The 27,774-nt window shown below is 39.3% G+C and overlaps 1 protein-coding gene across 2 annotated transcripts; it reads left to right on the plus strand.

The window, feature by feature from the left end:
* Positions 1–2,308: 2,308 nt before the first annotated feature.
* Positions 2,309–27,574, plus strand: LOC140940948 (putative ammonium transporter 1). Of its 2 annotated transcripts, none has more exons than XM_073389912.1 (10): positions 2,309–2,602; positions 16,263–16,352; positions 17,070–17,300; positions 17,844–17,941; positions 18,869–19,000; positions 19,419–19,548; positions 21,075–21,175; positions 23,174–23,312; positions 24,807–25,028; positions 25,532–27,574. In XM_073389912.1, the coding sequence occupies exons 1-10, from the start codon at positions 2,497–2,499 to the stop codon at positions 25,765–25,767; spliced, it is 1,485 nt and encodes a 494-aa protein (XP_073246013.1). In that variant the 5' UTR covers positions 2,309–2,496; the 3' UTR covers positions 25,768–27,574. The 2 variants fall into 2 exon arrangements, with proteins under 2 accessions (XP_073246013.1, XP_073246012.1); XM_073389911.1 differs by lacking the exon at positions 2,309–2,602 and adding an exon at positions 7,748–8,025.
* The last annotated feature ends 200 nt before the right edge of the window (positions 27,575–27,774 follow it).

Consider the following 27,774-nt stretch of genomic DNA (forward strand, 5'->3'; position numbering starts at 1 on the left):
CCAGACCCTTATGAGTTAGTATTGACGACCGCCCCAGTCAAATGGTTAGCTGGATGAGTGTAAGATCGGTTATAGATTTACGATAGGCGTCGTGTTTTCTGGGAAATACGTACAAAAAAGGCAAAACGTTGACTTAATTTCCATTTCTATGGTTAACAAATCGCAGTAAACTGAAACCAACGTATTAGTACATTTAGCTCTGCGATGGTCTGATATTTCCTTTTCCAAACATTGAGTGTTAAGTTCCGTTCCTGAGTCAAAAAGGAAACATCGAAGTGCGTTATTTTTATCTCTCCTTAAACCAGACCACCCTCTTCGTGTGGTTATATATCCATTAACAGCCGGGAACTCGAAAAAAAGCAAACATGATTCAATAAATATTTATTCAGTTTAAACCTTTATTGAACTATTTACATTAAAATCTCCTTTAGTTACCTCCTTAATCCGCCGCGATAGTAAACTGTCTGTGTATTTTGTGACTTCTGTAGCTTATTTCTGCGATTAATGCTCCATTTCCGAGTAACAATTTGCTCCATGAAAAGAGGGTGGTCTGCCTATGATCTCTGCCATGGCTACTCATTTCACCTTTTTTGTCTATTTTGTTTTTAATTATCAGACTTTGTATACATCATAGGTTTATATACAGAGTGCCGTTGATATTTCCCATGAGCCATAGGAAAATCAACCGAGAGACATATATCGCGATATTAAGCTGCTGGATTGTTCTTGATAAATATGGCAAAAGGGAATAAAAATACACTGAGGGCGAAAAATAGTAAGGCAGACAGAGTTCACTGGTCACGAACAATGTTCGCAGATAAAAGATGTGAAAGAGTTTGCTTAATTAAGCTGGCATTTTTTATGAAGTCTTTTCAAACTGGCAAAAGCAAGGTGGCTTAAGGGCCAAAGTCTGTACACTACAAAGTCCAAAAAGTGTGTTATCGAGTTTGTAAATGATTCGAGGAAGCTTTATTTGTCTTACTAAGAACAGTATTTTGATTAGATTTGAATATTAGCAAATAATAAAATCACTTTTCCACCTTCGCCTCGTTCAACGAAATACTCGATTTAATCCCTTTTTAAACATTGTCGAGTAATCGTAATTGATATGAGTGTTTAATAAGCTATGCTTAATCTAGACATTGTGTAGCTCATAACAGGGGCACCCAACGAGCATATAGTTCAAAACCACTTAAACATAGCATTGTTAAACGTGTTTTAGTATTTAAACGGTGGATATGGGCATATTTTTATCCCCTATAAATTTTTCATCTGTTCGGATTTCCTAGCTGAAAGTCTAGTGATCCGAAAATTATAGGGATCAAAACTTACCTGTTCGAAAATTTCAGCCAGAAAAAAGGCTCCCGAAAATTCTAGGTGACCTTTTTAGGGCAAAAATCCGTTGAAAATGGACAATTTTACCATTTTTTAGATGTTCGAAAATCCTAGGAGAGGCAGGCAAGCAAGAAATTCTACAACAAATGTTCCGAAAATTCTAGATCTCAAATCGTCTTCCGAACAGATATTTTTCCGAAAATTGTCGTTGGGTGCCCCTGTCATAAGTCAATTACACCAGCAGACATTCTGAGAGTTATCCTAATTATTTATTCTATCTTCTAAAGTGAAACCTTTTTTTGGAAAAGGGGCAAATTTAACATGCAAAGTACCAAGTGCTTTTGTATTGCGGTGCATGCATCAATAATAGACACATCAAACCACAAATTCCGTTCTCGGCAAGATTCCTGATTTTTAAATTGATGGGGCAAAACCAGTCTTGTCGTTTGGTGGTTGCTCATTTCATATTGCGTTCGAGTCAGCAAGTAAATTAAACTTGCTTCCACTGCAAGTTCTTATAGCCTATAGACAAGTCTTTTGTCGGTGACTCTGGTAAAAACGAGTCAATACACTAGGGAATGCGATCTCTTTTTGAGCTCTCTCAAGCATGGTTGAGCTTGAGGTGGAGCTTACTTCAGAGCTCTTGACGTGCTTTGAAAAATGTTAAGGCAATACGGATTATCATAACAATGACATTCTTTTGTGTGAATTCATTTGCATCATAAGCGTATAGCCGTGGCATTTTTATTGCATTTGTTTATTGTTCATGAAGTTAAAACAAAAAATTCCAGCGGGAAAATGCAAAGGCTATAAGCGTATCCAGTCGGTTATTGGAAGAGGCCTGTAGCTGAATGAATGATCGTGATCAAAGTCTATAACCGCGACGTATTTACTCACGTGTTTAAATGTTTCACTTGACAAGTCAACTTGACAGATCACGTGAAAATCGCCCCTTTTGTAGTTAAGAGCATTGTTATAAAAGCACCGTGAGGTGAAAGGTAGGTTTTAATCACATGCAGCTAGTAAATGCAGTGAACTGCGGCAAGTAAGGAACCTCGTAAAAGGATAACTACTTTGGTTCTTTCAACTCTCACTGTCGACCTGTGTTGATCATCTAGCTGAGGAAAGAACAAAAGAAACCAGTCCAGCGAAACTCGCAGAATGGCTAACCATACAGTAGATTTCCACAAGCTTGAAGCAAATGTGAAAACCATTGGAAGCAATCTTGATCAGTTGTTTCTAATACTCATGGGATGCCTTATATTTTGTAAGTATTTCGTCTAAGGTTTATTGCTTCTTTTTTTTTCTTATTCTCATTACTTTTCATTACTGTTCAGCTCTTATTCTCTTCCGTACTCTAGTTTGTCCGATTTCAATTCCAGCAATATTAACAACGTTTTTGGAAAACAAAAGAATATTATGTGAACCTTAAACACCTAGAACTCAATTACTATGATTCAATTCCAATAGAAATCAGTAAAATTTTCAATTTCTGCAGTTTTTACGCTTTTCAACTAAACCAATGAGCCTGAAACTAAAAGTTATCTCCCAAGGATCAAGGTCTCACGTCCGCTTTGAATACAAAAGTTCCTTTGTTATCCACAGTAGTCATTGCAAATCAATGCCTGGCAACTTCTACATTTCAACTTCATTTGGATGTCTGCGTTTTCGAAGAGAAGAACTGATTTTAGCCGTCCTGTAACCGTGTAAGATGAATTGAACTGACTTTTCCGCATGTTTTGGTGTATGGATGTGAGTCGTCGTCAAGGTTAAAACATCAAAACAATACAATACACGTCTAAAAATCATACAAAGCGAAGGCAAAGCGATACGAAACGCGGGAAGATAATTCCTTTTGCTGTGTTAGAAATGGAAGACACTATTATTAGTTTATAATAATTATGAACATTATTTTGATATCATTTTTCCACCGTGATGGAGCTTTTTCTTCCTTGATATCGTTTTACAACCGTGATGGAGTGTTTTCTTCCTTGGTGTCATTTTACCCGGCATTTTACTACTGTGATGGAGCATTTTCTTCCATGATATCCTGTTAATTTACTTGTTTTTTGCCGTATTTTCAAATATGTGATTGAGATTTTTACCGGAATGTGCACTTATCCGTCGGGTGTGCAATATAACGTGAATAGAAAACTGACCTGATCGTCGTGATTATGTAATCTTCACGGAATATGGACGGCAAGCAGTTATTTTATAAAAACAGGATCATTAACGCATCCGGGGTAACCGCATACTGCTGGGATCAAGTGACGGAAATGTTCTGTATGAAACTGTGCTTGATATAAAAACAAAATGGTGGTATCTCTTTAAGGACGGAATTGAATCGAGAAAGAAGTTGCGCTCGTCTTTTTAACAAGCTTGTGTTCTTCTTTGTAACTAAAGCGCGAGTCCTTGAAACTTACATCGTATTTTTTGTACACTGAATAGCTTTTTGCGGGAAGGAAACACAAAGTAACTTCAGAATACAGGCCCATCTTCCCTCAAAGGATGAGTCATCACAATAGATGGTTTTGTTATTGTTTTCTTTTTGTAAGAAAAAAGCGTGATTGCTTTATGCGTACGTGTTGATAGGAAAAACTGTTTGAATGCAGAGGTCCACGCAACACGTAAATAAAACTGACTGGTCCCTCTTGTCGGATCTCTAATCAAAGAGATGCTGTAGCCAGACGTCACTTAAAGTGTAAAATAAAACAAAACTGAATACAGGACTGGCCGATTACAGCAACGGTTGCAACATTGTTCCAACATTGCAACGCTGTGTTACCCTAAAAATTGTCCTTGCGAATAGTCTCGTCTAACATCACCTTTATGATTGATTTGTATACGAACGAAGTGTTGCAATGCTAAATTCCTGTTTTTCCGTAATAGATTAACTGGCTTCCTTTTCCCGAAGAAAGGAGTATAGAAAGACACTATAAAACACTTCATTTTCTCGAGCAGTGCTTGCGTGGAATGTTTGCTCCCTGCATGCTAACTGTAGGTTTTCGGTTTCCAAGCGACCCTTTGACGCCGCGCCTGAGGCTTGTCGTTGTCTGCGAAAGTCTAGGCCCGAATATGCCACGACGCCTGCGCGTTCAAAAACAGAAACGGTTGTTCAAAAAGCCTATTTTTTATGCCTAATTTCGGGATATTCGCCGAGCGCAAACACTCAGAACATTCGCCTAAAGTGAAAAACATATATCACTTGAATATCAGCTTATCAATCAACTGAACCCAAAATATGACATGTTCCTTTTGCAGACTAAATGAAATTGAAACCAAGTTAATGGACCTTAGCTCGCACGAGTCTACTGTACTGTCTCTGAAAGAGCACCTCGACAACTGACTATACCATCGGAGCAGGGTCCATGATTCCGAGATATTTCAGTTACTCGTTTAATATATATATCTGTTAAAAAAATGCATTTTTTGGTATGTTTAGTTTCGAAGATAAATAAAATACCATTTGATCTTTTTTCCGATATTCAGGCTAGGAAGGCTTAGTATTTCCGGAATTACACAAATATTGTTTTCAAGAAACCTAACCAAACAAAAGGCACATATACCGTTTACGGTAAAATTGAAACGTTATATACTTTGCTGTTGAGCCTTTTTCCACCATGATTAACTCGGTATTAACGTGCTTCGTTATTTACTATATTTGAAAAGCTGGCGTTAACTGTTTTAAAAGCCCTGTCTGTAGCAACTTTTGTTCGACTGGAAACACGTAGGTCACTTGTTTTTAGACTTGATGAAACGCCGAACTGAGGTGGTTTTAAATCTATCTGATGCGCTGAAAATTCTTTCATAGGTTTTGGATTGTTTTCATCAAGAAAGCGGTTGTAAACAAACTTAAGCGCGTAGAATTCAAAGGGCAACTGTATCATAGCCGTGGGGTCCTTAAGAACTTTGGACTCTTCTTTCACTTTTTGTCGACTTTTGGGTTGGATCAACTTAAACATAACTGATTTTCATCTGTACTACAATTATCTCGTGATCTTCATATCTTCTTCTCCAGCTGCTCTCCACTGATTAGTCTTAATGAAGTTTTAACCATATTAAAGGGACAGTGTCCCGATTATGCGCACGCGCGAGCGTCATCTGTTTTTTCTTCAAAAGACAATAGAACTGTCAAATTGACTCGACAAGATTTCCTTCCGGACCGCACCGCCGACAGAGATTTGTTGTTTATATTCTCAAGTAATATTTTAGACTTTCGAAGAAGTCTTTCGTCTTATATAAAAATTTGGCTTGCGGTTCGAAGACTCATCGCGATTTTATCGCTAGCTGGGCCGCCTCGCGACCCGAAAATCTCGTTCCGCTCGCTTTAAAAACATATTTTCTAATTTGAAACTCGTGTCAGAGGTCAATCGCTCCAAGCCCAGTAATATCTGCCTGATTTCCTCGCGTTCTAGCCTCAAACGTTTCAAAGACATAAATAAAAATGCAATCTCAACGCTATGAATCATCACAAAGGTTAGTCAAAAATGATATTATGATTTCATGTCACTAGTTTTTCAAAACATGTAGCGCCTGTTTGTTTGATTTTGTCGGCCGTAGGGAGATTCATTTAAAAGTATACTAACGCGTCGTTAGTAGTAGTAGTAAACCTTTATTTAACTAGGGTAATCACTTCAGAATACTTAAAAGTATATCTGTTATCAATAGGAGCCCTAAATTAAGACTAATAAAAAAGTTCAAAATAAATAATAAGAAACTAAGTAACTATAAGTTAATAATAGAAAAACTTGGAAAACATTCTGCTTCACGAAGCTCCCCTCCACAAGATCTCCTCAGTCACATCAATGTCTCAACGGTTTCTTTCTTACAGTCTTTATTGCTGCTGTTTCATTTCTGCGTATTCCTTTCACAATTATCTGAGCTTGTATGGAAGCTAGCAGAAGAAATAAGCCTTCAATCGGCATCAAAGTGCTTCCAATCTTTTGGTCCTCCGGCCAACGGCAATAAAAGTAACGCCAAAAAATCCAGATTTTGCCCAAATCGAAACTTAACAGGAACAATATATCATTGATCTATAATCCTGAGAAGTTTTAGTGTCGTATTGAACCCGGCCAAGCGCGATGCAAACGGATTTTTCAAGATTGTCTTACTCTCCTCGCATCTTTTGATTTCGCGACATCCTGTCCAAAAATCAAAGTTTGGTGCATGCGCAGTAACGGGATACTGTTCCTTTAATCCCTTAATTAAAATCCCTATGGCGTACTTACAGACGTCATCTACTTCCGCGTGCAGAGAAAGAACAGGGGGAGGGGAGAGAGATACGCAGGTTGAGGTCACGTATTGTATTCAAATCTGGACTGGTGGGACTCTATCATGGTGTAGCCTCTTTTGGAACGTTTCGGCCGATACGTGTGCGATATGCCGCTGAAAAAGATCTCGACAGTCTAAAGAAGTCACTGGGATAGGGTATAGATATCAGCTGGTAATGTAGATATCAAAGGGCATCATCTACTTTTAAAACTGAACATGAGGAATTTGGGTATCTGGAATTAAAGCTTTTATGTCTGAAGTAGGGTGAGGGATTGTGGCGGCATCCGTCGAATCTGGAACAGAGGAAAGTTCGTCTCCAGCCTAAGTTGTAAATGTTTAGGCGGTACACTGCGCAAATTAACAACACATTCGCTGTAACCGGACTTATCCCCAGATTGGAAAGGTTTACCCGGTTGGCGTGTTTTGTGTTCTACTTCCAGTGTTGTTAAGCGTTACTGATCAATTTTGAATGACAAAGTGTACCTTAAAATAGACTACTAACACTTAATAACCAGCTTCCTCTCCATCATATTTTTTTCCCCTTTCCGATCCTTCCTTAACCTCCAAAAAAAATAACTGTGTTATCGGTATGTACCGACACGCAGGTGCTCATTTGGTTTTGTGCCCGGAGCCGATCTTGCTTCATCCAACCTATTCGGCTAGTTTAAGGCAAAAGTAACTAATTAAATTGAAAGCATATAGCCATGGGAATATATGCCTTTCTTGTATTTAGGAAATCTACAGGACAAAAAAGTCACTTTCGATTAGTCAGTATAGTGTCCCTTGAACAATATTGGTTGACCAGGGTGAATTTCATCACTCCTCCCCTAAGTGGCTTCAACAGAACCCGTAGGGTGCCCGGGGGCCATAGCAACACAATATTTATAACGAATTGTACAAAAGACAAGTAAAACCTTTTGCTTGAAATAGTCACACTCTAGTCTATAAACAAAAACATGGAACTGTTGTCCTTTTAGACTAAAATAAAATCCAAGGTTAACATATTCGTTGTGTTTACTAGAGACGATCAAAGTCTCCTTTTTTCCACGTGCACTATTTTCCGCATGACGTTTTAACACCTCCAAATCACGTGATTTAACAATAGCAATGTTTCCGGGTCTTACATAACACGCACACTCTCGTGGAGACCTTTACTTGAGGCGTGAGTGGCTGCTAGATAAGTTCTTTCAGTCGACCGCTCAGCTGAATTGTTGACCTCTCTCAAACCTTCCTGCAAAAGAGCGAGATTTATTCTAAACTGGTCTTGGTGTCTCTGTTTTGATTCGAACCAAGTAAGCAAGGACTACAAAATGGAAGGCAACATGTCGACTGAAACCCCCACGACAGTGAGCCAGATAGATACTATTGCTAGCAACCTGGACCAGTTCTTCTTAATAGTCATGGGCTGCCTAATCTTTTGTAAGTACTTTAGTGATCATATATTGTAAGTACTTTTCCTCTCAATTTTCTATTTACTATCGCACGACTTAAACTTCAGTGAAAAGTTTCTAAAATATTTTAAAAGTCTTAATTCACTTTTGACTTATTTTAGAAGTTGTCTAAATAATCATGATTCAGTATGAGACATCGAAAAATATGGTGCTAGAATCAAGCCTGATATTACATGCAAGTGCTGTGTCATTGCTCTACATTTATCACGTTAAAAGTTCCAAGTCTTTTAATCATACTACCCGGTATACTAAAGCAGTAACGCTTTCTTTTCCATGTTGATAACGCCCGGCTTTTTCACCTGTTCCGCCTCAACGATTGAAAGTGTTTAACTACAACAGATGTCAATGCGTGCATTAATCAACCCGAAATTTTTTTCTGTTTTCTTTTGTTTTTAAGTTATTTGATTTATTACCTAAGCATTCAGGGCATTTCTATTCTGCAATCAGCCAATTTTGGATGAAGTTTAGTTCACTCTAGCTAGATCAAAGTACAAGTTATGCAGTCTCTATAAAAGTTTAACAGATTTTCCACTCAGCTATGAGTCCATATTTATTTGTACGTAAATATCGACTGAAGGAGGTTCATTGTCAATTCAGTTTGATTTGCGATCGTTTATCGGTTTCGATCAATGACTACGCGTTGTTTCGTTTCCTGTCTTCCTCGGTAAACCGTATAAGTTAAGAAGTTGTTTTCCTTTTGTTAATTTTGCTTTGAATTCTTTCTTTGTAGAGTCAGTTTTCTTCCCTTCTTTTTCGTATTAATTTCATTTATTGACTCATTTATTTACCAAGCGGATAAGACCAGACAAGTGCTTGCAGCTGTTCTTTCAGTAACGTAAACACAGGCAAAAAAGCCGAAACGTGATTTTTTGCCCCCGACGCAATTCCATTTACCACAAGTGCCAACTTCTCGAACAAGTTAAACACACATTTTTAGAGACGTCCTTTGAACGCTTTTGAGTTGGATATTTCTGACATACTAAAAATAATAACAAATTTTAGAGGAAGATTTCTCCATTGGCTCTGTTTTCTTAAGGGACTGTATAAAACCAGTAAATTACTTGGCAAAGACTTGTAATACAACCAGATGCCGTTGTCAACGACCCCTCTCTCTCTCTCACGTACTCTGGATTGAGACCTTTGTCTAGACGATGTACTACATGTTCTCTTGACATTATTTAATTAAAGACAGAAGATATTTGGACTAAGAACAAATTGATTTAGACTTTCGCCTTAGCCTGTTAAGTATTGTCCAAAATCTGTCGAATCACGCATGCTTCTCATAATGCGAACCTCTATATGGGTACCTGCGGAAAGTCGATGTCGTTGCGTGTTTTCCATTAAATCGTCAATTTTTTAGGCGAAATCGACGCATATCAAGAAGTGTTTTGCGTGGTAACGCTACTAGCAGCTTAACACAACCACAGCAACGACAGAAACGAGAAAGTTAGCAAAACAAAAACTCCCTTGCTGTCATTGCACGACTTACGTTGTCAAACGTGACTGAAATGGCAATGCAATCCTCGCTTTAATCTGTAAGATCGTCGCGACTGATTTCGTCGGAAATACTAATACAGCGGCTTCAATGTGATAACGTTTTTCATCTGTTCTGGCCGCAATTGCACCTTCTCAATGTAAGAGCAGTAGCGTATGCCAATGCTTTTTCTTAACCGAGCCGAATATGACGTATAAAAAAAGATGATACCAGCTGGCCCACTTTTAGAAACATTAACTAGCTGTAGTCGATCTATGAGCCCTAGGTCAAACAAAACATGAATGTCAATGAAGAGATGAAGCTCTTAGGAAACGTTTATCCTCGTCTACCATACTGAGATAGAGATGTCTGCAACTGAGACTCGGCTGCGGTTAAGGCTTTCAAGTTTTTAAGATACTAGCGGCTGGCTTACAATCGTAAATGAAACAAAAACGAAATAAACAGAAAAATAAGCGAGTCTCGCATTTGCTCAGTTTAGTAAGAGTCAAACTCCGCAAAGGAAAGGATAAACATGGTCAAACTGTCAGGCATGCAGACAAGCAAAGTCAATGAATGTATGTGATTGTGCCCGTTTGAGATCGAGCTTTTATTTCCTGTTATGCTAGTCCAAAGACTAAAATTCTAGTCTGGCCTTAAGAACTACAACTTGTTCTGTTGTTCTGAGCGTGTAACAACGCTCCTTGCCTTGCACACCCCTTGAATTTTATTCTTTACTATCTAGGAGTCAAAGTCCATCGTCCTTTACAAAGGACATCTGGTCTGCATTTGTAAACTCGACCAGCTGTTTTTGTTTTTTCTATAATTGATGTGACTGGTCAGTTTTGATCAAGATGTAAACAAATGAAATGTCGTGTTAAATCTTGATCTATCTAAGCTTCTTCTCGGAATACCGCATTGGGGTATGGAAGAAAGAGTTCAGTTTACGTTTTGCACTTCGCGATTTAGGTCGAAGGGATGGCGTGCAAAAACTGAAGGAGATAGAAGAGAAAGACTCAGTTAACTTGTATCCGTGGCAATATAGAAAAACGCTTATTCTAGATCATAACAAAAACAAGTAGTTGGCGTTTGAAATATTTCACTGCTGCTTAAGGAAGGATTGTAACTGGCAAAACATCAAGAAAAAAAGGTAGCCTCCCGAATGCAGAGTGAGGCGTTCTTACATCACGAAACACTGAGAAAGTTTGCTTAGAATGCCGTAGAAAACATCCTTTCCTACGTAACAGAATTTGTTATTCCTAAGTTGATTTATCGCGAGAGAACTCCGATGATCCCTCACGGCATGAGGCACTGACGCTTCATCGTTTTCATGACTAACAGCGCGAGTTTTGCATTAGACGAGCCTCTCTATTTATAAGGCTGAGGACGTCGCTTTCGTAGCGCGTTTTCCATCAAAAAGTCGGTTTTTGAACGTCGCATTTTGTGTAGTAACGCTTCTGGCGCGGAGCTCGAGTAATAAGCAAAAGAATAACTCTGAGCGCGCAGAACACTTTTTGGAAGATTTCTCTCCCCTATCGCACGATTAACGTTGTCAAACGTCATCGGAATCAGTGGCAATGCGATCGACGCTTTAATTACGTTCTATTGAAGATCATCGTTTAATTTGTCAATAGCGATCCTCAAAACTTCGATTTGGCCTCGGAACGTTTGTGTTCAGGTTATCTACTAGAGCTCTCCAAAAACGACCGACAAAGCCGGTTCAAACTTGTTTAACACTGATTTTTCTCGTTTGAAACAAATTTAATCATTTCTGGCGCCACTAAACTAGACTCCTCTTAGTTATAAACTTTTACGTATATTCGTGTATCATAAAAGAAAGACAAAAATTAGGGATTTCTCGAAGCAGCCTTCTTGATCTGCCTGTAACTACTGCAGCAATTCTACAAAAGAGTTGTTTGGCATTTTTAGCTGTTCCTGTCAGTTTCCAAAATTAGAAAACACTTTGCAAAACGAAGAACTTTACCTCTGTTACATTTTTGTTAGCAGTAATACATTTCGGATGCGTGCAAAGAATATTAATAAAGAGAGAGAAGATCAAGACTATAAACTATCAATGGCAATATAGCCAAAATTAGATGGCAAAATAATGTGATGTCTACCCAGCATCCTCTTTTCTCAAGTAAATTAGTGGTTTCTCCAAGAAGCCTGGAGAAACTGCCTATTTACTGCGCAGCTAGATGTTCGGCTTAATCTGCGGAAATTGGCTATTGAGTGTGTGATTTTTAGTCGCTTCACCATCTAAGAAAGTGTGAAATGAAATCTTCAGATTCAAAAACAGCGGACAGAAATGAACGGCTAACTTTGTTCAAAACAAAGAGACTACAAATGTTACGTATTCAATACTAGTTTGCGTCAATACTAGTTTGCTAGTAGTCTGATACTAGTTTGCGTCAGCCCTAAATCGCAGGTATTTTGACGGCTCTTTTTCAGCTTTTCCATGTTCGAACTGGATCTTTTATTCACATATTCCGCAAAATGTGTTTCACGATGTCTTTCAATCGATATCTTTTTTGCCATGATTACGTTACATTGCCGATTGTACGTAAAACGTACGCGCTAATATTTGGATATGGAAAATAGTAGATGTTATCTTTGCGCCACTAGAATAACCCCGTCGGCCTGTCTGCAAATATACCAGTCTTCATATATAGTATCAGATCTAAGAAATACTTTCACTTTTACTAGGGGGTGTTTTTCGCGTGCGTCTTGGTAAACATTTACCAATAGGTGTATTTACGTATAGGAACTAGATCACAGGAAAGATATTGTCCAACCTATTTTTATTTGCTCACTCAGAGTTAAGTTTGTGCAGACGTAAGCATAAAAAGGGAATGAAAAACAGTGAAAAGAATAATGTGCGAAAAAGTTGTACTTGCACGAGAGATTGGGCTTATCCTTTTAGCTATGCGCAATTCCGGCATCGGAGCCTTTAGTTACAATGTACTTAAGAGTCGATACATGACGATAGTTAAAAATCCTATTATCTTAATATTGGATTGAGTTGCCTTTTTCATTTGCGTCATTCAGTGAACTCATAATTCATCGCGTACAATTGACGGATAAACATCATTTAAAAAAAGATAAATGAAACCTCCGATGATACGTGTAAATTGCGTGAAAGGATGATCTCTTGTGTATTGGCAAAAATGCGGTCACGAACGTCCGCACAGATTAATATTGGAAAGAAGCCTTTGTAGGTTAAAACACGAAAGACTTTGTTATACCTAACTTGGTAAAAACACTTAAGATCTTTTCTTTTTCTCTCTCTCTCTCTATCTTCTTTTTCCTTATTTTATCTAACTCGGTTCTAGGGTACGTCGCGACGTATTCAAATTCAACCACCAGTTTCCTTATTTAACTTTTCAATTCCTTTTCGGCGCGCACCGAAGTGAAGTTCTCTATCAACGGGAAACAGAACAAATGCGCTCTAAGGATCATTAAAATCTTGGAATGCGAGCTACAGCAAGGAAATGCAATGATATTGAATTTGCGTCAAAATAAACGACCTACTAAGTATTTACAATCGGTAAAAGTGTAAGGGGGTGGGTTCTTGTCAACTTCGACTTGAAGATGTTTAGGTGAGACTCGATGTAGTTTGACGTTACCGACAGTGAATCGGACTTGTAGTTCAGTCTTTCATCGAGGTTATTAGGACAAAACTTAGACTCATGAATAGTCATTCTGAAAGGTAGCAACAAGCAATGTATGATGTTTAACGACATCCAGTACACTGTCCGCGACGTGTGTTTACGAGGGTTGATAGCGGAAAAATACCGACGCAGAACCAAGTGCGTAATTATAGTATGTCATCCCACAAAAGTGCTTATTAAAATGCACTTAGGAGTATGTAGTTGTTGATCTCTTAATATTTCTTAAACTTAATGATTTTATTTCGCTAATACCACTCTCAACAACTATTCAGACTCCGCAAATTATTTAGAAAACTCATGTCGCAATGTCGACGTCAGACTTTTTTTTCTTTCAATAGCGTATTCGTCTGTTCTTTCTAAGCATGCGCACAGAGCAAGGCTTCTATCGTTTGGGGGGCGTTGAGTGTCGGCGCTTATTTCGTCATTCCAATTCAAAATTTAATTTTATGGACTAGTAGGCACGAAAAACAATAATATGTTGTTACGGTAAACACACTGATCTTTCAATTTCCAATGCCTTTCTCGAAAGTTCGGAAATATGACAGAAATAGGACTTTATATCTCTTTCTAAAACCACTTTCCAAACGTTAAAACCTGCAAAACCCGGTATCGTGACAGCGCCTGATATAACCAAACTTAAATAACACTTAAGAGAATCAATAGTCTTTGTTTCTTAACAACATATTAGAAATCAAAACGTGCTAGCTGGCATCGATTGAACATTTTTAGATCTTTTGACCAATGCAATGAACGGCGGTTTGCTTTAAAGTCAACAAAATAACTTCATATCCGTTTTCATGGAGCCTTTTAACTTGGGCTCTTAGTTACGCGGCAGGAGTTCCATTTTTGTTTCTTAATTGTTTTATTTGAATAGATTGACCTTCGGAACCGCCTTTCTTATTAGAATTGTGCCCAAAAAAGACTGTTTTCATCGAATGGTAACAGGAAATGCTTTTTTTCAAGGAGAAAAATTCGTTTACCAGAGACCATTTTCTCGCCAAGGGGTTCGCTTATTGCTTATCTCTAACGCGCTAAGCAATGCACAACAATTTTGTATGATGCAATATTTTTGTCGCGGTTCATTTCATTGTTTAATAGGCACTGGATAACGAGCCTGTTTGCATTCCCGTAACAATATGATGTCGCATAAATCACGGAAAATAGAGAGAAAATAACGTGACTTCCAATCATTCATAACATGTCGCGTGAAAAATTGTTATGTAACTTTAGTATGGGGGAATAATGAAAAGAAACAAATACCATGGGCTAGGAAAGGATTTTTCTTTCAATATGAACTCAAAAAAAATGATAATTAGTTTGTGTATTTGGTTTACAAATGGTTTGATCCGCACATTTTTATGGTCATACACACCCCCAACCCAACCCAACACTACTCCTCTTCTTCCAAACAAAACTGAGGAGATGTCTTTCACGTGTTCTGGTGATCACGCTCAATATCGCATACAGTGATCAAAAGTTTTATCTGTTAAGAGTTGTGCTCAGTGACAATGTACGATATTTGCCTTAACTGAGATAGAAACAAATGACGTTGGTAACTAAACAATAGCGAGCTTGAGCAGAATGTTTCTGAAAAAATGCATTTGCGTTCTTTCAATCTTTATTGGGTTAGCTTTTAAGCCAAATGTAGCCGAATTTTCCGGTTTCAGACCCTCATCCAGTACCTTACGACCAGAGGTTTTTCTCTTGCATGGCTTTTAGCGTTTATGCGAACGCAGAAGAGAAGGCCTCTGCTCACAGGGTAGCATCCAGTAATAGAAAAGAAAATTCGTCGTCGTCGTTCTTCCATGAAACGTCACATTAGGACTTAGTTTCACTTCGTAGTCTTGCTGTGGACGTTTGAGAAATATACCAAAAAGCGTAATGCTCGTGCAGAGTTGTTGCTTTGCTTATTAACCCTTTAAGTCCCAAGAGTGATCAGCATGAAATTTCTCCTTATAATATCAGTACTTAAGGAAACAGAGTGGTCATGAGAATTGAGTACATGAATCAGGGAAGATGAGTCTAATTGATATTTCAACAAATTCTCCCAACTACTTATATTGAAAAAGTATAGAGACAGTAAATGGGAATCTCAGTTTTGATATTAGGGTTTAAAGGGTTAAAGTTACTGCTTTTTTGACGTTCTCGTTGCCGTCGTCATGATAGTTGCTTAAGCTTCAAAATGACATGACCGCATTAACCACTTTAGAAACCAGTACAGCGTGCTAGTCACCGAAAGTAGAGTCAATGGGCGCTTTACATTCGACCAAAAATTCCCAAATTTTCGATTGCTACAACAAATGGAACGAACCATTTCGGTTTGGCTCGACCGGAATATTCGGGTCCAGCTTTGAAGGTGGTCCACTTTGACCGGTCTGGGCATTTCGGTCAGTCGGACCGAAATGTCCCTTTCCATTTGACAAAATTGTTGTTCCCAGTACAGCTCTTTTGTACCCTGCTTACAAGAACAATAACCAAACGCGTAGCCTGCGAAAACAGCCGCACTGAGCAGGTGGAATTTCTAACATTTCAAACAGGAATTTTTGTTAAATGGAAAGCGCCCTGTGATATTAAATACCAAGATTGATTTGAGAAGAGTTGGATGAAAATATGTTGAAGGAAACTTGTCAATAACCTTCTAGAACGTTCGTGTAATTAAAAGGGTGTTATCCTGGTAACAAAGACAAACGATGTGATTCGTCAGATTTCTGCAAGCCATTTATTCGCTTGTATGTAGATATTGGGGCCGGGCCGGCTGAAATTGGCCTCAGCTGTTGCGGTGTCCCTGCCGACCCCTTCTTTAGTTTATTTACGTTGTATGTTTTTTTTTTTGGTTCACGAACACCATTATACACTCAAAGTCCGCTTACATGACAGACCCAATTCTTTTGCGATCAATCAACAGGGGATTTCTCAAATTAATCAGTTGAGGAAAACCCGAATGTCCGCTCCCATGGTAACTGACCAGTGTAACAAACTAAGCAGTGGCTCGCGCGCACTAACAAAATGCCTTTAACTATCGGCTAAGGGAAAATCAAATTAACAGTCATCCTCATCTTGCAGTTATGCAGGCGGGGTTTGCTTTCCTCGAAGCCGGCTCAGTGAGATCGAAGAACACAACAAACATCCTCATCAAGAACGTCTTGGATGTCTGTAAGTATTTATTTGTCAGTACTGATTTTTGAACAGAAAAAAAAAAAACAGCTACCTTTTTAAAAAAAAGTCTTATAGTCTCATATGCCGCCACGGTCACTACAAGAGTAACTGAATAAGCCATTCCAGAGTTGCCCATGCAACCCTTTGTTTCAAAACGAGATTAAGTCCAAAGCCTTTGATATGAAAATTACCGGTAAGTCTATTTTTTCCTAACCAATGAAACCCCTTTTCACAAGAAAAAGTTTTGCGCTTGGCCTCGCTTTGAAAGTGAGATTTCTGGAACTCGGAAATGGGCTATTTAGATCATAGTACAACGGGGATTATTGTTATTATTATTATTATTATTATTATTATTATTATCATCATTATTATTATTATTATTGTTGTAGAAATAGGAACTGGGATAGCCCAGACTTAATGCAATTTTGAATTTTTTGGCTTTTGTTTTGTTTTGATTTGTTTTTGTTTGTTTTTGTTTTTTTTTCTTTTCAATAATCCAATCTCAAGCAGCATTTGTAAATTCCCTATACGTAGCGAGATTTACAATTGTACATTCAAAAACACAAATAAAATTACCATTATTATTATTATTGATATTATTATTATTATTTTTACACAGCCCTATGATAAATTCTTTCAGATGAGTGTCAAAGAAATCGTTCATAAATGAAAGTGATGAATGTTTCTTAAACAAGTTCTTTTTCATTTTTACAGTCTTGGGTGCCATCGCTTATTGGCTGTTCGGCTACGCGTTTGCCTTTGGAGCAGATGGCAATGGTTTCATCGGTCACGAATATTTTGCTCTGTCTTACCTGCCTTCTGGGACGTTCTCTCATTGGTTTTTCCATTTTGTGTTTGCGGCTACAGCGGCAACTATTGTCAGCGGTGCTATGGCTGAGAGAACTGAGTTCAAGGCTTACCTCGTGTACTCTGTATTTCTGACTGGTCAGTTATAGTGATGTTACTACACTTACGAACCAATACATAGCTTAAAGATAAACGTGCACTGGTCGGTGTATTACGAAGAGCATAACAAGGGGAAAACATTAGTTTTAGTTTCGCGTAGGGATGTCTAGAAACGCTCCGGGCCAAATTGTAAGAAAAGTGAAGCATGTGATTGTTAGTAAGGGGTTTGAAGTCAAGACCGTTGAATGCAAAGACAAATTAAAGACCCATTCACAGGGTTAGTCTCCAACTAGGCAGAGAACATGATCATACATTTTCAGCTTTGAGAAAACCCGGCTTTACAATAGCGTGTTCGATCTAGGTGTTGAACAAATATTTCAATGAATTATCATGTTTGCACCCATTTCTTTCACGTCGCATCAAATACAACGGTGAGTGAATAAGAAAAAAGTGCCTTATTTCTAATTAAATCCCGCTTGCTTTAAGTTGTAACCACACTCTCTCCCCCGGAACTCCACTTCTTAAACCAGGCTCAAGTAAAAGGAAAAGAAATGCACGCCAACTCAATTTTTATTTTTGAAGGTTTCCTGTACCCGATAGTCACTCACTGGGCCTGGGACGGTAACGGTTGGCTGTACAAAGGCGTGACATACGACGACGGAGGAGCCATCACTTACCAGGTAAGCCTTTCATAGCACTTCAATGATCGGTTACAAATTTCTCCCCGGCTTATCAATGCCTAATTAATCAGTTCAACAAGGAGCATATAAAGTCGATGGTACCTAACGAAATTCTCGCATTCACATAAAACGAATTTGGACTCTACTGTCGAGGAAGAAGGCTGATTCCTGACCAAACGGCTGCGCAGACACTAATCCGGTGTAGGTGTCTTCTGGTTGGGAAAAACACGAAATTAAAAACGCTATGGGAGCGAGAAAGAAAATTTCGGAGGAGTCAATACTCGGGAATGCTTTTCTTCTTCCCGTAATCTTCCCCCTCACTCCCAGTTTTACCAAACTTTCTTGATTACTCCCCACGCTATCCTTTATTTGACAGCTTATTTTTCGGGATAATATATTGCAATGTGGGTTAAGGGCAGCAATCGAAAATGCCGAATGCGCACGTCCTAAGATCTGACACTACGTACATAAAACATAGGCTTTGCAAAACGTCAACAATGATGACAGAAAAAACTTATACAAAACGCGGTTGTAGCCGTAGTGACTTTAAGTGACCAATTGAGGGGTTGGTCCATCGGTCCTGGGAGTCTGTCCTGTGTACTTTGCCAGATCTTGTAAAAGCTAAGCCGTCTTTAGGGCGACTTTCCCCGGTGCCCCGTTGATGAGAGACTTGTACAAGTGCTGTGGGCACTGCGCCAACTTTATCCCCTGTCACCTTACAAGATCCTCCAACCCCGATCCAATACCTTTCTGTAAGAGCTAAGCCGTCTTTGGGGCGACATCTTCCGGGGACATATCGGTGGTAGACTTGTTCTAGTGCCGTCGACACTGCGCCACCCTTTGCAAGATCCCCTCCCCCCCCCCCCCAACTTCTCCCGATCCGCTTCGTTTATTGCACTTGAGAACATCTCTTTTGCGTATCTATAGGACTTTGCTGGAAGTGGCGTTGTTCATGCACTCGGTGGGACGGTTGCCTTGGTAGGTGCAGCTATTGTTGGTCCAAGAATTGGTCGATTTGTTAACGGAGAACCTCAGCTGTTGTCTGGCCATACCGTACCGGTAAGTCGATACTAGTCCCAGTATGGAGTTCTCTATGAATGAGTCTGTACGGCTGAAGTTTTAAAACTGGCAAAAATGGCAATACTTTAGATTCCATCAATAGGCTGAAACCTAAAATCACTTCTAACACAGCACACTGACAACAAAGATAGGGAAGTACAGATTCTGAGTACAATTTCAATCAAGGATAAGGAGTTAAACTCTGCTTTTGCCTGTATCAAAGATAAAGAACATGTACGCATTGTAGTCGTTACGTTTCTCGTTTTGTTGCTTTACTAGTTTTAAAAATAAGATTTAGCATAATCACACTTCACTTTTGGAAGAAAATACTCATATCACAACTGGAGCGCAGCCCATAACCCAATGGGCTCCTGACGTGGAGGAATAAGTCATTATTGTTTTGTTTCCTTGGTTACAGCAAGCTGCCTTGGGTGGATTCATTTTGTTCTTTGGTTTCTTGGCATTCAATGGCGGTTCCCAAGCAGCCATCGCTAGCGCAGGAGATGCTGACACAGTCGCACTGGCCATTGTTAATACCATTATCGGAGGTGAGCTTTCAGTTCAATACTTTTTGTGCGCATGCTCATTTAGGACCACGCTTCTATTGGCCATCTTGAGGCCGCGCATGAGTACTGGGTCGGTTTGTGTTGAATTTTACTGTGGGACTGTTTCAGGGGATGAATTTTGACCCAGGTTCCCGCGTAACCTTGTAATAGCCAATAAGAGAAGTGATAGCCTCCACAAAACAGTGCTAAGGTGCAATTTGACACAACACCCATTCCAGTCGTACACGTAACCTCAAAATTGGTGGTAAGCGCCCTTCTCTCTTCACTCTAAGGTACAGAAAAGTATTCAAGACACCTCAAGTTGCAGCCTCCTCTATTCTAAAGCCTCTGCTTACTTTAGAAATAAAAAATATAAGTGAGAAACCGCTTTCAATTTGTAAAACTAAGTGGCACTCCACATCCTCTAACTTAAATTCTCTTGAAATTGGGGAAATCTTGACTCGTGAGCGTTGTATGCCTGTAATGGTAGCCACTCTCTTTGTTTCACAGTACGATACTTATAGTAAACGGCCTTCATTTAAGCTAAGCCTGAATAAGCATCCTTAACAATCAATAATGAACTCGGGAAAAGACTGTAACTCTGTTACTATTTTCGCCAAAATGTGTTATCGACATCCCCTTCTCATTGCTCTTAAGCATGGTATTCTCTTAAAATTGCAATAACGATTGATCGCCGCCAAAGCTAGCGCTTTGCATCCTTATCCTCAGAAAACCCTTCTAGACAGTATGCGTCCAGTTTTTTTTTTTTTACCAGCGCAGGTGATCAATTATGAAACAAATCTCGGCTTTTATTGGTCAGATCGGATCCTCATCGAACGCGTGTCGAATGCGTCCCGCGAGTTAAACGCCTTTAACGCGTTACTCCTCATCCTCCTTCCGAACCTAGTGCAAAGTTATGGTAATGTTAGCGAACAAGATGCCCATATATAAACATCACAGTTTTTGGCTAATCCGAGGCTTTAGTTCCTCTTTTTTATCCCATGTAAGGGAATCCGAGACTTGGATTCTGGATTACACGTTGTGGATTCCGGATTCCAGGTACTGAATTCTGATTCTTTGTCAGTGGTACTTGGATTCCGGATTCCAGTCGTTATTGGAATTCCGGATTTCAAAGCCCGTGATTCCGGATTCCACAAGCAAAAATTTTCCGGATTCAGGATTCCGGATTTTCTTACGTGGGTTGATCTTTCGTTCATTATGGAGATCGTTACGCTCTTTACAACAATCCTCTTAACTCCAGCTACAATTGCTGTCTACACTAAATTATTCTTTTTTCCATTTTGGTCGGTGTTTAGTGTTACCCTCGTTAAACAGGGCGATTTTTTCATTGCATAAATATATCACATTTTGTTTAGCAAGTGTTTCACTTACTAATCGTTAATAAGTGCATCAAAAATTTCTTTTTGCGGGAAACCAATGACCTAAATCAACTCTGAAAAACAATCCAAATTTTGTGTATTTGGATAATTGATAAGGTTGAAGAATGATTCCTTTTTATTGCATTTTAGGAGCCGCTGGTGCCATCACTGCCATGATTATCAAGCGTTTGGGATATGCAGAAAAGTACTGGAGTTTGTTGTTTACAATCAATGGAGGACTGACTGGAATGGTGAGAAAGACAATCAGAATCAGCTTTATTTGCAGGTTTCAGTCTTGGATTGCTGTTTTTTGTGATTGGTTGACATATTTCGCGCCATGAAGTAAGATCATCCCTGCAAAACTAGTCGTGACTTCAGTGCGCGCGTTGTGCGCGTTGTGTGCCCGCGCTGCATACGAGTTGTCCTTGCGCATTTATTTCGAGTTGATATTGCTTTATAACTGTAGTTAGTCTTTACAAAAGAGAATGAGCTTATTATTTTTTTGTTTGTAGCTGTTTTTATATCGAACAGAGCCGAATGACCTCTCTAAAAAAGCCTTTCAATGAAACTGCTATGCTTTGCCGCATACTTTGTTAGCTTCACTTGAGTACTGTCTCCACTCAGCTTTCGCCATGCAAATGCTCAGGTAGTTAGAGTAAGGTCTTGCTTTTGCCTTCATTGGTGGAGACTGAGGTGGCTGGAAGGTGTATGTATGTATGTAAATCTTTATTTAAACACGGGAAATCATCAGTTAAGCTTAAGTTAAAAACTAAAACTAATTACAACTGCTTTACATGATTGCCGTGTGGGAATCCGATATATCAGCTACCTTCTTGATATTTCGCTTAAAATGCTCAACGGATGCAGCGTTTTTTAAGTTTTTGGGCAAGTTATTCCATAACATGGCCCCGCTGTAAGAGAAGCTTCGTTTCAAATAATTGGTGTTTGGTTTGGACAGGGTCAGCCTTCCCTCAGAGTTTCTTAAGTTGTAAGCAGAGTGACGCTGAGAGAAAAGACTTTGTAGATATTTTGGAGCAAGGTCATGTATGGTTTTATACATCATTAAGGCTTTTTGTTTCTTTCGTCGAAGAGATAGCCTCTCCCAGCTGAGGGTGGAGAGAAGGTGGTTTGAGCTCGCATCAAAGGGTGATTTAGTAAGAACTCTGGCTGCACGATTCTGTAATTTTTGGAGCTTATCACTCAAGAACCCACTCAAACAGTCCCAGACGGGGCTGCAGTAATCAAAATGAGGCGTAATTAAAGCGTTATAAATTTGAATTGCAGTTTCTTTGGATATAAAGGGCCGCACACGTTTTAGGGCGCCTATAGCTGAAGAGACTTTCTTGCAAATCTCTTCAACGTGTTTACCCCAAGAGAGTTGAGCATCTATGGTAAGACCCAAGGATTTGGTATGATCGACTCTCTTGATAATTTGGTCATCAATTTTGATTTCTACATCGTCACATTGGGCAAATAGTCTTTGTCTTGATCCAATAATCATTAGCTCTGTTTTAGCAACATTTAGACTGAGCTTGTTAGCTTTCAGCCAACAGCTAAGGTTATTTAATTCAGGGGTTAGAGCTAGCTTAAGCTCTGTTAACGTCTTAGCAGATAACGTAAGGTTGGTGTCATCGGCAAACATTCTTGGTACGGCGCCCCGCAGGGAGTTGGGAAGATCATTAATGTAAATTAAAAATAGCAAAGGACCCAATATGCTACCCTGCGGCACGCCGCAACTGAGGGTACGAGCAGATGATAGTTTGCCACTGACATTACATCTTTGGGTTCGGCCACTTAAGTACGACGAGAACCATTTTATAGCTGCCTGATCGACACCCAAGTATGACATCTTACGCAAGATGATCTCATGATCAATGGTGTCGAATGCCTTAGTAAGGTCAATAAAGACAACGCCATTTAGAAGGCCATTGTCGATGTTTACTGACCAAGCATTTGTTGCCTCAAGCAAAGCCGTGAGCGTACTATGTAGAGAACGGAACCCTGATTGGCAACCTAGTAGCAATTTATTATCATCTAGATAATGGAAAAGTTGATTATAAACAATTCTTTCAAAAACTTTCGAAATTATAGGGATTACAGATATTGGCCTGTAGTTGTTAGGGTCCGATTTAATGCCCTTTTTAAGGTAATTATGGCGGCAAAGCTCACTGCCAATAAAACAAACAAACAAACAAACAATCACGACACCTTTTAATGAAGCCACTCTCGATTCGATCGTTATTTTGTAGGTTGCTTTGTGCGCAGGTTGCAACGTTGTTCATCCCTATGCTGCTTTTGTCATTGGTATTATCGCCGGAATAGCCTATGTTGCATGGAGTACACTTGTCGTCAAGCTAAAGATCGATGATCCACTAGACGCTGTAGCAGGTAAGAAGAACAGCAAAGATAATGAGTAGGTATTGGATTCGGCTTTGGTATGATATGAGGAATTAAGCAGATCCCGATGGATGTTATACGCCTCGGTCGATCTGCGTAATGCATCAATCAGCTGAAACTCCCCCCCCCCCCCCCCCTAACATTGGCCGCGTGTTAAAACACCGCTAATCTCCCGGCTCCCTGGGGCCAAACAGTTTTTTAAAAGCCCCGTATAGCGGGGCATTAGTAGGACATGAACAATAAACACGATTCAGTTCGGATTTACAGTATTTGCTGGTCTCAACCGTACTTGTTCCTAAATTCAACCATATTTTTAACCATGCTCACCAACTGCAGTGGAATTGGACCTCTTATATGACCCACATTCAAATTCGATCATGGTGTGCGCACATCGGGCCGAGGAACACTAGAGAGGGAAAGACCAGGGTCAGAAAATCTACCCTTAAGACCTGAAACAGTGCCATGGAACTAATTCTGCTTATTTTGAAAATGGCTTCAGGGTATCCCCTGGCCACCTTCCTTCACAAGAGGTGCACAGCAAATCGGAGCCGCACGATGTTCACATGGTAACGTGCATGTCTAAATGTTGTTGCCTTTATTCGAACAGTTACTGCGTTTATACCTGCCTATAAGTGCATGCACTTATATTCTGTGTACCTATAAAAATACCTGTCACTTTATCAGAACACTGCATACACTCAGCAAGGTTTAAAAATACAATGATAGAGCTTCTGAAGGCTTCTACAGATCCAGAAATCTCAAAGGGAGTTGATGCCCTCAAACAACTGTTTCTGAAGAAAAGAAAGATACAGTTCTCCCTTGCTGTCCCCGCTTCCAAAAATGCGTGCGCGTTAAATCCCCTCTTATGACCCGGGTGGAACAGGCATCTTGTTAATTCCACCGCTCCCCGGGGACAACACGTTGCTAAATGTGCGTTAAATCCCCGCTATTTCCGGCTATGCCGCGGGGGTCGGGGGAAGGGGTTTCAATTGACTGATGCATAATTCTTCATATCATACGAAGTCCAATCCAATAATGCACCAAAAGTGTTTATGCTTTCTCGATCAATGTTAAGTTCCCGTCTTCAAAACATTCCTACTCCTCAGCAGTTTTTTTACATAAAGGGATGCTTGGTTTAACAGATATTCTTCAAATAACAGTTGCCGTAAACGATCAAAACAGTTAAGCTTCCGCGCCTTCTGCTGCCCTTTATCAATCCTTTTCTACATCCTATCACTGATCATTCGTATTCATGACGAAACGTAGCAGCTGAGGACTGGTAGACTTTGATCAGGATATCTCAAATAGTTTCCAAAATTGGTCGGCAGTAGGATGCACCATCGTGTCCATGAAACAAAATAAGTCTAGCTGCTTTGGCTCCTGCTGCTATATAGTCTTGTCATTGCAAGGGCCATGTTTCGAATACTCCTTAAAGCCTAATTTTTAGCAGGATCTCATCATTCTCTTTCTTTCGTTTTTGCACAGTTCATCTCGGTGGTGGAATCTGGGGAGTCTTGTCTGCGCCCATCTTCAACAAGGATTCCGGAATTCTGTACGATGGTAGCTTGATGTCATTCCGTGGATTTGGCTGGAACCTCTTGGGTGTGATTGTCATCATGATCTGGTCAGGTTCTTTGGCTTTTATCCTGTTTCTCGCAATGAATCTTATTGGGGTACTCCGTGTTGACAAAGACATTGAACTGAAAGGTAAGTAATAACCCTATAGTCAAAGAAATTTTACCTGAAAATTAGGAGAGGAGGCTATTAGTATAAGTAGTCATGCGACTTCGAGTTCAATTTGGCATTTATTTGTAAGAAAGTGTGTTATTCAAAAAGTATCAAAATTTGAGCTTTTTGAAAAACACATGAGGGCTAATAAATTCCCAAATTTAATGAGAAAAATAGTATTTTACTTTTTAGTGATAAACGTGAAAGAATTTACTGGATCAAAAATTCTTCCCCTAAACAATCCTACAGTACAATTTGATCGAAACAACACCGATTAGGTGATCACTCGCAACCTAGCTCAAACGGGCAAAAAAAGATTGCGCACCAGATTGGTTCTTATGCATTTCTTTCTTTTGTCAACCTCTCACAGTGCTCCATCCTCTGAGATATTTGTTTTATTTTCTTGTTTTTGCACTGTTTACTAAAATCTGCGTTGCTAAATCACAGTACTTGAAACTAAAATGATGTAATGATTGCCTCAGGTCTCGATATTCCCAAGCACGGTGAGCCCGCATACCCATTGGACAGTTACGGAGATGGATGGACCGAGGAGCCTGCCCCATTAAAGACAATTCCGTTCGTACACAAGTCCACTTCTAACCTTAATTTGGCTCCCCTTCAGAATGGCTCTTCAAACCCTAAAGAAAAAGGAATAGACAATCCCGCTGTGATCGTGCCCGTGGAATCTCCCAACGCAAACACAGATACGGCATTTTAAAAACTACTACCTTACAAGATAAATTGGGGCTCGTCGGAAAAGATACTTTAATTAGGGAAATGGCAGGAGGCTTTGCAATCTTAACTAGCTATCCGGCATTTTAGGTATTCCTAAGCTTTTTATATTTTTTTAGTCACACGAATTCTATGATATTTATTATTGCTTCAAATTGTAGCTTTTTTCTATAGGAATTGTCAGGCACCTAAGGATACCAGCAAAGTCACTAATGGACGCTATGGGGTTTCTTTAAGACCAGGCGTCCACACTAATGTGTTTCCTTTTCGTTTGAAACTGAATGCGCTTTGTTCTCGCGTTCACACTTAAACCGTCGAAAATAGCAAGCGCTTTTTCCATTACAACCACCGTTCAAAAGTGTTTTGTCATTACAGTCATAAATTTCTTCTCCAGCGTCTACCAAAAGGGAATTTTAAGATGGTCGATGAATGGATGTTGTCGAGTGAATAGTTTGTGACCAGACAGTATCGCCTTATTGATTAGTGCGGACTGAACTTATTGAACTGGCCCCAGTTGTTCAAAAGCGGGATAACGCTCTCCACTGGATGAATCTCTATTCCTTTGGATATAGCAATTAGCTTCCCTTACAGTTATCCTTTGGATAGAGGACATAGATATTTATTCGGTGGATGGCGCTATCCAACGTTTAAGCGATAGATCTTTTGACAGATGTGGGCTTAGTACTCTGGCCTTTGTGTGAATGTGAGGCTAAGGTTGACCTCGTTTTGGTACAAACCTCCACTGTTTTCTCATAGATATTATGCTTGAAAAATACTAGTTAGCTAAAGAAGAACACGATTCACACAAGAAAGCTGGAGGTGCTGCATCAAAACAATGTCAACTTCAGCCTCATTTCCATCTGTAACTATAAAAGTGCTATTCTCCTTGCTGAAACTGTCAGAAGAGAGACGGTTACAAAAGAAATGAGATCAGGCCTTGAAATTTTCCGAAGCATTCGGTTTAGGCGAGGAATTTTCGCCCTTATTGAACTCCGCCCAATTTAATCATGGCATAGCCAAGATGACCTAGGAGCCTACAGGCTTTGGATACACCAAGAATGAATCTGCCCGAGAACAATCCTCAAAAGACTGACACAATCAGCCTTTGGTATAAGAAACGCTGTATGCGCTCATATCCGCTGGCTGTTCAAATTTGTGGGGTCTCCGTGATATGGAGATTTCACCATAAAACTGGAAAATATACGTGCAAATTTAAAATGTAAATACACCAGAAATGTTTATTGCTCAGAAACACAACAAGTGCACAATTTATTTTCTTACTCGTGTTAAGTGTGATATTAAATGAACTAAGCTTTAAATAGTGTTTTAGCTGATAATAAGTAGATTTGCAGGATCCTATATTTGGGTCTGTAATTCTCGCAGAGGATTTTTTTTTGTCTTTTTTGTCTTAATTTGTCTTATTTGGCTCGTATAATATTTGCATCAGTACCTAGTTTTAGCTAAGGTTAAGAGAAACCACGATTTCCTTTGCCATTATTGCCATGCGCTGAGGACTGAATAAAACCCGTTTTTTAATTTGGACAACTGATACTATAGCAAAAAATGCTTACATATATTATCAGTCTATTTTAACAAGTAACAAGGTGCTGGGTTCTGAAATATCCAGACTCAGCAACGTTCGTCAATCACTCAGCTATAAGTTATCGAGCCCCAGTCAGGCAAACGTATTTAAGATTTGCTAAGTTTAACACGTTGTTATATCAGTTTAGTTATGTTTGTAACGTAAGCACAGCTTTGCAAGTTATTTTTGAAATAAACGTCACTTCACATTATTTATTGACATTGTCTCTGTCTTGGTGATTTTTTGCAACATTTTCTGTTAGATACTTCTGACTATTCTTGCGAGGTGCTACCTTGCTCCAATTCAAACAGATATCAACTAGAAATAATATCCACTGGTTTAAGGACATAGAAGGCATTTGAGACATTTCGGAATAGACCATGAATTGAAGTCTGTTTTAAAATTCCTCCA

This window comes from Porites lutea, chromosome 6 (assembly GCF_958299795.1).
Source record: "Porites lutea chromosome 6, jaPorLute2.1, whole genome shotgun sequence".
NCBI classification, from domain to species: Eukaryota; Metazoa; Cnidaria; class Anthozoa; order Scleractinia; family Poritidae; genus Porites; species Porites lutea.